Consider the following 10100-nt stretch of genomic DNA (forward strand, 5'->3'; position numbering starts at 1 on the left):
ATGTTCAGGCCCTTGCGAAAGATAAATTCCATGACCACAACCCACCAACACATGTGACCTCTTGGCCCCGAACTACCCATTTCGTGGTGGTTAAGTAATTCTCCCTTCAAGTATTAACAATGCTCATTATGTCAAGTAGGTTCGTTTCAACTTTGGTTCAACTCTGCACAAGTTTTATATATATATATATATATATATATATACTGCAGCTCGAGAGAAGGTGTTTCTGATATGCCGAATGCGGAGCCAAGATCTCTGGCACGACGTGGTCAACCCCGCGACCCGTTTTTGTACGCACCTCATACTGATGCCCTGGGGCAATGACTTGGATGAACGCGGTAAGGTTGGCTTTTGTTTACACTCTGCTGAAAGAATTGTAGTCTGAAGGAAACGCAGACAGTTATATTTACATCCTGGTACTCTACAATGTGAGGGCACGGTATAAAAACTCATGTAGCCGCAATAAAGCAGAGCTCTACACTAAAGTGTCTCTAATTGGTTGGTAACGAATTTATATATCACCAAGTGGGAAAGGGCTCGGGTCGATTTCGGCCCCATGGGCCTCTAGTAATGTGATATAGCTGACCATGCTCTCTTATAGCCCAATGAGTTTTTTGAAGTTAAACCGCACAAGTCAGCCAACCTGTGACTGCTGCTCTGAACTCTATGAGACCTTTTGTGTCAGACGGTTAAAAAAATATATGTCTTCGGACAGTTTCTTACTTGTCATATATGAGTGCCATTTCTTTTTAACTTGCATTATCCTTGCCATTAAGTACCTGTAGGCATACGCTTTACTATGCAATTTTCCCCAGCTTTTCTATGGCAACACAATCAGTCAGCTCAGAGTTAGCGTTTGTTTATTTACACTCTAAAGAGCGTGTAAAAAAGGCTGTTTCTTTTCTGAAAGAGAACACTCAAATGGCTGACCTGCGTTTTTATTCTTGAGAGAGACAGAATTCTTTAATATATCTATATACAGGGAGTATGTGGGTGGTAGCCCAGTGCGAGCCACCCTCATAAACACAAGGTGGGCTCCTTATTACAAAAGCCCATTGGCGTCCAATGCGACTCGGGCTAGGTTGACCAGGGCCTTCTGGCTCGACAGGTTGAAGCAGCCGAGCAGGGCCGTCTCCCAGTTCTCCAGGGTGGGGTTTGGTTTTGGGGTGAGACGAGTGGTTGACTGGCATGCCCACACCATGTGGAAGATGTCCGAAGACTTCTCCGTACAGTGCGGGCATTCTCCTGTACAGGCAAGATCGAGATCTTTTAGACTGCCGGGCACAGCAGTGTTTTGGTGTAAAGGCGGAGGAGTAAACGCTCCTCCGTCATTGGAAGGCCCTTACAGCGTTTAGAATAAACTGTATGGCCGAATCGGTAGAATTAAGCAATTTCTCGAAACGTTAAGGCCGGATTGGGTTCCAGATCCATTTCAGAAAGGTCTGAAGGCGTTAGCCGAAGAGTGAGCAAGCGGGCGGTGGCGTCAGCCATTTAGTTGCCTTCGAGGCCTGTGTGAGCTGTAGCCCATATTATCCTTCGGGAAGCGGGGCCCCCGACGTAATTGCTGTTTTGTAAGATGTGGTATGCCAAGTGTGGGACATACCCGCGTTGAATATTTCAGCAGGTTCCTCTCGAGTCTGTAATGACGATGCGCGAGTCCAGGTCTGTGGCAGCTAGTGCGATGGCGACTTCCTCCACATATGTTATGCACTGTGCTTTGAATTTGAAGCCATTCACCACGACATTTTGGTGGACGATTGAAGCCGTGTACCACCCCCCATGGTGAGGGCTGGAAACGTGCACGTAAAATATGCCGTGTTTGTTTCCGTAGTGGTGAGCTAGCGCCTCCACATGCGCAAGGTGCCTGCCACTGTGGTCGTCAGGTGTCGTGTTGGCCAGAAGAGGGTGCATATGCAGGGCTTATCTCCATACTTCTGGAGTGCGTACGCGCTCCTCCGTCTCTGTTGGATGTTGGATGTGCAGTCGGGCTAATGGGTGGTGACCCGACAGAGTCTTTGAAAGTCTCGAGTATTGATCGGTCAAGTGTGCCTCCTAAAGCTCTGCAAAAGTGCCTACCATCCCCAGGCCCATAAGGCGCTTGTTGAACGTGGTTATTGGGAGATCAAAGGCACGCTTGTACATCTTCCTGAAAATCACTGCAAGGGCTTTCTCGTCGAACTTGATTTGATTGAGTGATATGTGGGGTTTAACGTCCGATTACCACCATATTATGACAGACACCGTAGTGGAGGGCTCCGAAAATTTTTACCACCTGGGGTTTTTAACGTGCACCCAAATCTGAGCACACGGGCCTACAACATTTCCGCCTCTTCTCGTCAAACTTGCGCAGGTAGAGGCAAGAAGCTGAGTAGAGAACTCGACTGTTTACGAATGCATGCACCAGCCGCAAGGTGTCTCTGCAACGTAACCTCTCCCGCTTGTTGAAAACCAAGACTAGGTGGACCGTATGGCACACCTGGTCCTATACCTTACGCAGTTTTGTCATTGTTGTATCGACTCGGCGATGATTGTGAATAAACAGACCCAGTACTCTGATCTCATCGTGTTCTGGGATGGATCCACTTTGCAAGAACAGTTCACTTTTGGTAGTGCACTTTGGCGAAGAGCGAATGTGCACAAATTCCGATTTGGTTGAGGAGCACTGAAGGCCGCAGCGGCAGGCGTAGGTATTCACGATTTCCGCCGCTTGCTGCAGGTTGACTTCTATATCTCCTACCGATCCGTGTTTAGCCCATATGGTAATGTCGGGGTCATATAGTGTGTGTTGTATGCCTTCAACACTCTCCAGCTGAGCCGGTATGTTCATCATAGCCATAATAAACAGTAGAGGTGAGAGGACCACGCCCTGGGGGGTACCACTTCTTCCTAATTGGTTGGGACCGTGTTCACTTTGTATTAGGCTTATGACTGTCGGTCACAGAGGAATTGTCTGATGTATGAAAACGTGTTGTGCCCACAGTTGGTTTGAGAAAGGTAAGTCAGATTGAAGTCTTGTGTAACGGTGTCTAAAGCTCCTTTCAAGTAGAGGACGAGTACTGGCTTGTCATTAACATGGTTATTGATGGGAGTTACAATTTTATGGTCTAACTGAAGCAAGACATGCTGTGCAGACCGGTGTGGGCGGAACCCGAACATGGTGTCAGCAAATACGTGTTGGTTCTCCAAAAACTCGGATAGCTGATCTCACACCATAGTATCCATCAGCTTTCCCGCACGAGACGTGAGAGAGATGGGGAGAAGGTTATCCGTTTTTATAGCTTTGCCAGCTTTTGGAATGAAAGTGACCAGGGTAGAATTTCATTCGATTAGGAGGGGTGTCCCACCAAGCCAGATACTGTTTATGTACGCTAGGAGTGCGTCGTAGGCCTTGTCGGAAAGATTGGCAAGTAATTTCACTGCTTTGTCTCTCCCCGGTGCCGTTCCTCGCTTCATTTTAGTCAACCCCGCCTTCAAGTCATAAAACCAGAACGGTTGATCCAGTTTCGCGTTCTCGGAACCTGCATTCGAGTACGCTGGCCCTTGTATGTCACGTCGGACACAGAGGTAAGAATTGTGTAGTTTGCATACAAATTTTGAAGTGTCTCAATCGAAGGTATGAATAGCCCGTTGGAGGTGTGTTTGTGTTTCGGCTCTGGTATGGGTCGGATCAATCAAGGCGTGAAAGAGACGACAAATGTTCTGGCAAGACATTAGTCTAGCAACCGCGTTGCATCGTTCCACCAAATTTGTGCCGGTGAGCTGGGCCTCGTACTCAGCCGCTCGTTGGGTGAGCTTGGCAATGCAAGTTTTGAGCTTCTAATTGTGTTTTTGGCGGCGCCATCTGTGGACGAGGCTGTGCCGCGCCTCCCAGACGCAAAAGGGGTGGTTGTCCGCCTCTGGCGTAGCCTCTAAGAGTTGAACTTGAGTTTTCGTTGAACGAAGGTGGGTAACCAATTCTTGTGACTAAGCGTGGTAACCTGTTTCGTGAATCGGGGTGGCATTCGCGGCCCTTGGAAAGCTCTCCAGGTTGTGCCACGCGGTGAACGCTTCCCATGGAAACAAGGACATGTTCGAAACTAAGCACCGCCGTCCCTTTGTGCCGTGCGAGCAAGGAGTAGTATACTCTTCGCCACTCTCATGCGGCATGTACTATGTTGGACAAACGGGCAGGTGTCTTAAGTTCCGTCTCAGAGAGCACCTGCTGAGCCCCTCAGCGGTCGCCTGCAGTCATTTAGCGATGCATTACTGAGACTGCGGCTGCTTCCCGCACTTTGAGGGCACAATTTTTCGGCGTGGGAAAATTAGACGGTGTGATTGCTATCGTGTTTTGTCTTTCGGGTAAGTGATTGTCACGTGGTTGTCATCTCCTCTTCATGTTATCTTCTGTTGTATTGATGCGTACCTACAAAAAGGCCCCTTACGTTTTAAATTGTAAATCAGTTGTGTCTACAGCGCTATGTGTGTATGTTCCTTCTCTTCCGTCGTTTTTTGCGCTGATAAATTTGTCTAAAGCAAAAATGCAAGAGCGTTGATATATATATATATATATATATATATATATATATATGTGTGTGTGTGTGTGTGTGTGTGTGTGTGTGTGTGCGTGCGTGTGTGTGTGTGTGTTGTGTGTGTGTGTGTGTGTGTGTAACAAGAAAATATCTGTAAAGCTATAAAACAATACAGAAGCCGTCGCGAGCTGGCTCATTTCGCATGTGTTGTTGCCTCTTCAAGTACCACATCAGTTGTTAACATCGCAACGGCGTCCTTATTACGCTAGACGTAACGGGCAATTTATCATGCAAGCTTCCTGTAAGGTAGGGCTTTCAGTCGATTTATTTGGGCAGCTTTCTGAAGTCAAAGGGCGAGGGAAACACGCATACGTGGGCCCGCTAAAATCGTGTTGCGGGTAAGCATTCGTTTCATTTTATTTTAATATCTCTACGCTTAATAACATTGCACTGTGTGGCCCTATCGCTGCCGTTTTTGCAAGACGTATCTCTTAAGCCGTCAGTGAACGAAGCCAGCTAGAAATACTTGTAAAATTAAGAAGCCGTAAATAAGCGTTGAAGGTCCCCTTTAAGAGACGACATAAGCACTGAACACAGCCGCAATAAACTAGCGCACCTTTTTCTTCTAGTACTAAGCCCTTACGTCTGCTCAAAGATACCTGCTTAGCGCTCTTCTAGGTTTACAGTAGTCGTTCACAGTTTGCACTAAACAGAGCTTTTCCACCATCGTTATGACTGCCCAATTCATCATCACTGTGTACTTCTCGCTGCAACTCGCAGACCGTAGCGAGCAGGAATTCTTGAGAGCCGCGTTCGACCGGACGCGGCTTTACTTGACCGTACCACCCGAGGACTGCTCAAGAACAAACATAAACGAACTCATGACCAGGTCGAGGTCTCTCCGCCTCGACGGATTTGAATTCTACATGAAGGGCAACGAGAGTGCTGACGACGTCCGGCTCTGTTCTGACCTCATCGACCGATTCGTTTCATTGAAAGGTTGGCTACTCCGCAGTCTATAGACTTAGGGCAAAGGTGTCTAAGTCACGTCATCTTCTGGCCTACGGTCAGGCAACTTAGTCTCACTAAAAGTCGGGATAGTGGAGATGTTCGTTGTTGGGACTTCTGGCAGGTCGCTAGTAGCTAGAGCTAGCCAGAGGATCAGCCAGATGCTTCTGGTCGGAACAGGAAACAGCGTCGTGGTCGTGTTTGTGGGAATATCGTGGCAGTTCAATGCTGCCATCATAACTGTAAACAAACGTTACCACCGTGGCAGCAAAAGAAGCCTTGCGCCGCGCACGTGTCGGTTTTCTTCTGCATGGCACCTTTAAAGATATTCGGCTAACTTTTCTGAAACACCTAAGGAATTTTCTCGAGGATAAGCGTGTGAGATACGAGTACGCACGTTCGTATAATCAAGCATAACTCGCTCCATCCTCCAGCAAAGCAGCCGGCGTATAGATAAGTTGCAAGTTGCACGGCGTATCGATGACGATGCAAAATGAGCATACCGTGCCGCTTACGGCTTTACAATCTGCATCTAACAGTCGCTGCACAACAAGACGTGGAATCTCGCAAAAGTGATAGTGTCCCTAAAGGTGCCCGAAGATACTTCTGCTAGGCCATCGCGTACTACGTCGCAAACACGTGCTGCCAAACTTGCATTTTGTCAGGAATTGAGATATGCGATGTTATTGGTACCGAGAGTGCACGTTGTATATTATGTAAGGTTCCGTGTGGCGTGTCTTCAACTCGCTTTGGCAGATGTTTCCTGGGGCTCTTTGGCACTTTCTAAATTCCCATGTAGGTGAACTTTTACTGGTGATGAGCATGTACTTAGATGATTAATGCGTACTTAGCCCAGCCAAGCCAAAACTAAAGCCAAACCAAAACGAAATAAATGTAAGCTCCCACTCACAGCTGCATGTAGCTCTGTGAATGCGTGTTTAGGCGTCATTTGCTTAATGCCATCAAAGATTTGCTGCGCTTTTGAATTATTGTTTCAATCTGTTTTTGTTCGCCATCGATATTTTCCGTGAAGGTAAACTCACTGTAAACCGTCCTGATGCGTTTTGCACAGTACTTTACTGCAAACGTTCAATAGTTTCCTTGGCATCGATATGTGATCCCGCTGTTCTCATCCTTGAATATCTGTCCCTTTTATTAGCATCATGGCCAATGCGAAGTAGCTGGTTAGAGAAGCTGTACCTCATGGCTCCTTCATCGCATGGATGCTATTCCTTTTTTTCGCACCACACACAGGTTCATCCGCTGCAATCCTTCGCAGTGGCCCTTACAGGACCTTGGTCAAACCTAACGTGCTGGCCAACATATACCACGTGCATGCCCCTATCGACGATGACGGCCGAATACACAGTGCCGTATTCATGAACAACTTTAATTACACGGACACGGGTCATGTAGGAGTCGACATGGTGCGCATGACCGATATCCTCAAGCGTGCCCAAAAGGAGAGGGCCGAGAACGTTGCCGCTGGAGCTCCCAACATTAGCAACATCTGCTACAGCCTCAGCTTTATGGGGATGCGGATGGACACGCAGTGAGTGTGCGAGGCACAGTAATCTCTTTCTATTGTGATTGCCAAAATACTATTTTTCTCCTATATTTAGAGTTACCGTTACATTACACGTGTAGCTAGTGCCGTGCACAAACCGCACCCGAATTACTGGAAAGAATTCAGGTAACTTTATAGCCATCCAAATGAATGAGGCATAGAACGCTACCATTACAGTTGATTCTAGGGCTTATGTGGCCTCCAGCTATAACGCCAAAATCAGTGGTGGCACATGGAAAATGCCGGCCACTTTTACCAGCGGCCAAATTACTCAACAGCCGATCAATCTTCACGTCGCTATCAGTGAGAAACGTGTAAGAATTTCACTTTGAGCATCAGTTATTTGGGCATTTGTTCATCGGAATAAACAGGTCCACGTTTTTCAATCTTGCTGGAGCCTTCTTCGCCATCATAACCAGATAAAAAATGAACACTTTTGGCGGGATTGTGTCATAGCCGTTATGTGGCCAAGTAAAGTAAGAATGTACAACACACGCACTATTATTTGTCCGACCAGCAAATGAAAGCTGACGAGGACTGGTGACCAACACGGCTCATGCAGAGAAAACACCCGCCCGCTATCGCCAGTCCACAGAGCATGCGATAACATCAATCCGCGTTCGAGGCTTGATATCGATTGCTCCCAAAACAAAGAGAAAATACCCACCCATATTTCGTCAGGCGGAGGAGCGTATAGGGCCACCGGGGAAGACAAGGGACATAGCTGTGTCGCTAGAGAAACAATTGAGAAAAGCTCAGACGTAACCGAAGCAATATTGCAATAATTTGTTTAAAATTGCGAAAAACGCTTTTTAGTCAACCCGTTGATATCTGCGCCACGCAACAGCTTGCAGCAGTACCTAGGCAAGCGCGCGATAGTCAGGAAGATCCCTGGGTTGCCCAAGCTACGTTCTCTGTCTGGTTTTGTGGTACTGGAAGTGAAGAACGACATTAGCGTATGATTTGGCAAAAAATATAGGTCTTAAACAAGATCCCCAAAACTTCTTTTATCTAACGCATCTACCACCAGGCCCTTTTTGAAACAACCTTGCCTATTAAATTCATTTGTTTGTTTGATTAGATGAACACAGCTCCAGCAATGGTTACCCTCATTGCACGAATCACCAATCGCAGGACGATGGTCAAGTACTCCCAGGTTTGCGAGACGGTCCAGTGTTGCCTGGTGGACAAGTCTCCGCTGCGCAACGACCGCAGTCGCTCTTTCGTTGCGACGGTGATGAACCGGTTCGTGTACAATGTCTCGTACGATGACGCCGACACGCTCGCCGAGAAGGCCAAGGCGGTATCCCTGCTGACGCAGGGCGCCCTCTGCGTTGCCGCCGATGACGTGCAAGCCGACGACTTTGCCGGAAAGTGTGGCGGTGCGAGACGCAAGGCTCCACTTCTTACTATGGTGGCTAGACTGGCTCGATTGCACAATGGTGCTTTCCCGAACTATGCTGGCGGAAGTGAGAAGAACACCGTCAGCAGTTATGTGGATCCCACTCTACCGCCTAAATTTGAACTCCCTCCCGACATACTTCTCTAATATACTGCGATTATCATTGAAGCTACGGAATGTCATAAAAATGCATTGTAATCTCTAAATATATTACATAAATGGCTGGCATTTGCCTGCCTCGTACGTTCTCACCTGAAGTTAAGAAAGTTGGTAAATTTTGCAAGGAAAAGATGGCAGCGCACAAACCACTCAATGACACAGTACACAGACAAAAGCAAACGTTCAATAAAGTTCAATGAGTTTAAAATTTGCGCCCATTCTTGTCTTTTGTTCTCTTGTGTAGATGGTGTACAACCGCAATTTACTGGTAAGTATGAACTGTCTAGTACGGCAGCATGTTTTATCGTAAGTGAATATTGAACGCCAGTGCGATAAATAAAATTAAAGCACTGAAACAAGGCTGGCGCGTTGTGCCCATTTTTTTTCTGTATAGAATTTTGCTTGTTTTTTTTCTTTTATGTCATACCACCATTCGATTGATGTGCGGATGTTTAACGTCCCAAAACCACCATATGATTATGAGAGACGCTGTAGTGGAGGGCTCCAGAAATTTCCACCACCTGGGGTTCTTTAACGTGCACCCAAATCTGCATACCACCATTCGAACACTATCTCTATTTTTTCCGTGGGTGCTTGACGTTGCTCATTTCCACCGTTAATCAATAGCGATTGGTCCATGAGGCTTGTACAGCGTCTCTAGTTGCAGAAGAGTGGCAAGTTGGGGTTGGTATTGGATGATGGTGCACGGCACAAAATATGGACGGAAAGCTAAAAGAAGGCAACACAACCAAGCGGACACTATTGTCTAAAGCTTTATTCCAAACAGCATGTCAAGTATAAAATACAAAAAATTACAACAAAAGATAGTGTGAAAGAGAGAAAAGTGAGTAGGACTAGGATCAACCAAAATACGTATACATATATTATGCATGACGGCGGCGGTCTTGGTGACGGCAAAACTCAGTCTAGACTGTCCATATAATTGCTATCGCAATTATTTCAAAATTTTATCGTATTTGTCACAAAACCCTTTCCCCCAATTATGTGGCATATATCCACGCGTAGGCTTATGCTACAAAAGATTGACCATCTAATTAGCCCAGGAACGACGAGACCAAACAAGGATAATATCAACGCATGAGCGTTTAAAAAACGCTGACACCGGAGTTAGGCGCCATCCGCTGAAGTTCATTTATGTATAACTGTCTAAGATTTATTTAGAAGTGTCCGTTCTCGCGAGCACCAGTGCTCCATGTTGTCTTCGCCTTCCCTGTGTTGCTCATTCGCTACTTCCGTGTTGCTGTTGGCATGGTTTGGCAACTGCAAATAACTAGTTACATAAAATATCGGCGGCTGTTCGACGTATGTCTGTGTGTAATTATGTACGTATCTTTAGCACCATTTCATGCATCGCATATCATTCATTGGCAAGGTACGAGGGGTCTGCCGATTATCGTTTATTGTAACATAGAACATAGCAAGAGCAAATACCTGC

At 46.7% G+C, this 10100-nt stretch overlaps 1 protein-coding gene across 1 annotated transcript; it reads left to right on the forward strand.

Annotated features, from left to right (window-relative positions):
* Positions 1–214: 214 nt before the first annotated feature.
* On the forward strand, positions 215–8817 carry LOC142768606 (uncharacterized). The gene is made up of 4 exons (XM_075870619.1): positions 215–338; positions 5289–5507; positions 6771–7068; positions 8218–8817. The coding sequence occupies exons 1-4, from the start codon at positions 239–241 to the stop codon at positions 8630–8632; spliced, it is 1032 nt and encodes a 343-aa protein (XP_075726734.1). The 5' UTR covers positions 215–238; the 3' UTR covers positions 8633–8817.
* The last annotated feature ends 1283 nt before the right edge of the window (positions 8818–10100 follow it).

Source organism: Rhipicephalus microplus, chromosome 8 (assembly GCF_043290135.1).
Source record: "Rhipicephalus microplus isolate Deutch F79 chromosome 8, USDA_Rmic, whole genome shotgun sequence".
Taxonomy (NCBI): Eukaryota; Metazoa; Arthropoda; class Arachnida; order Ixodida; family Ixodidae; genus Rhipicephalus; species Rhipicephalus microplus.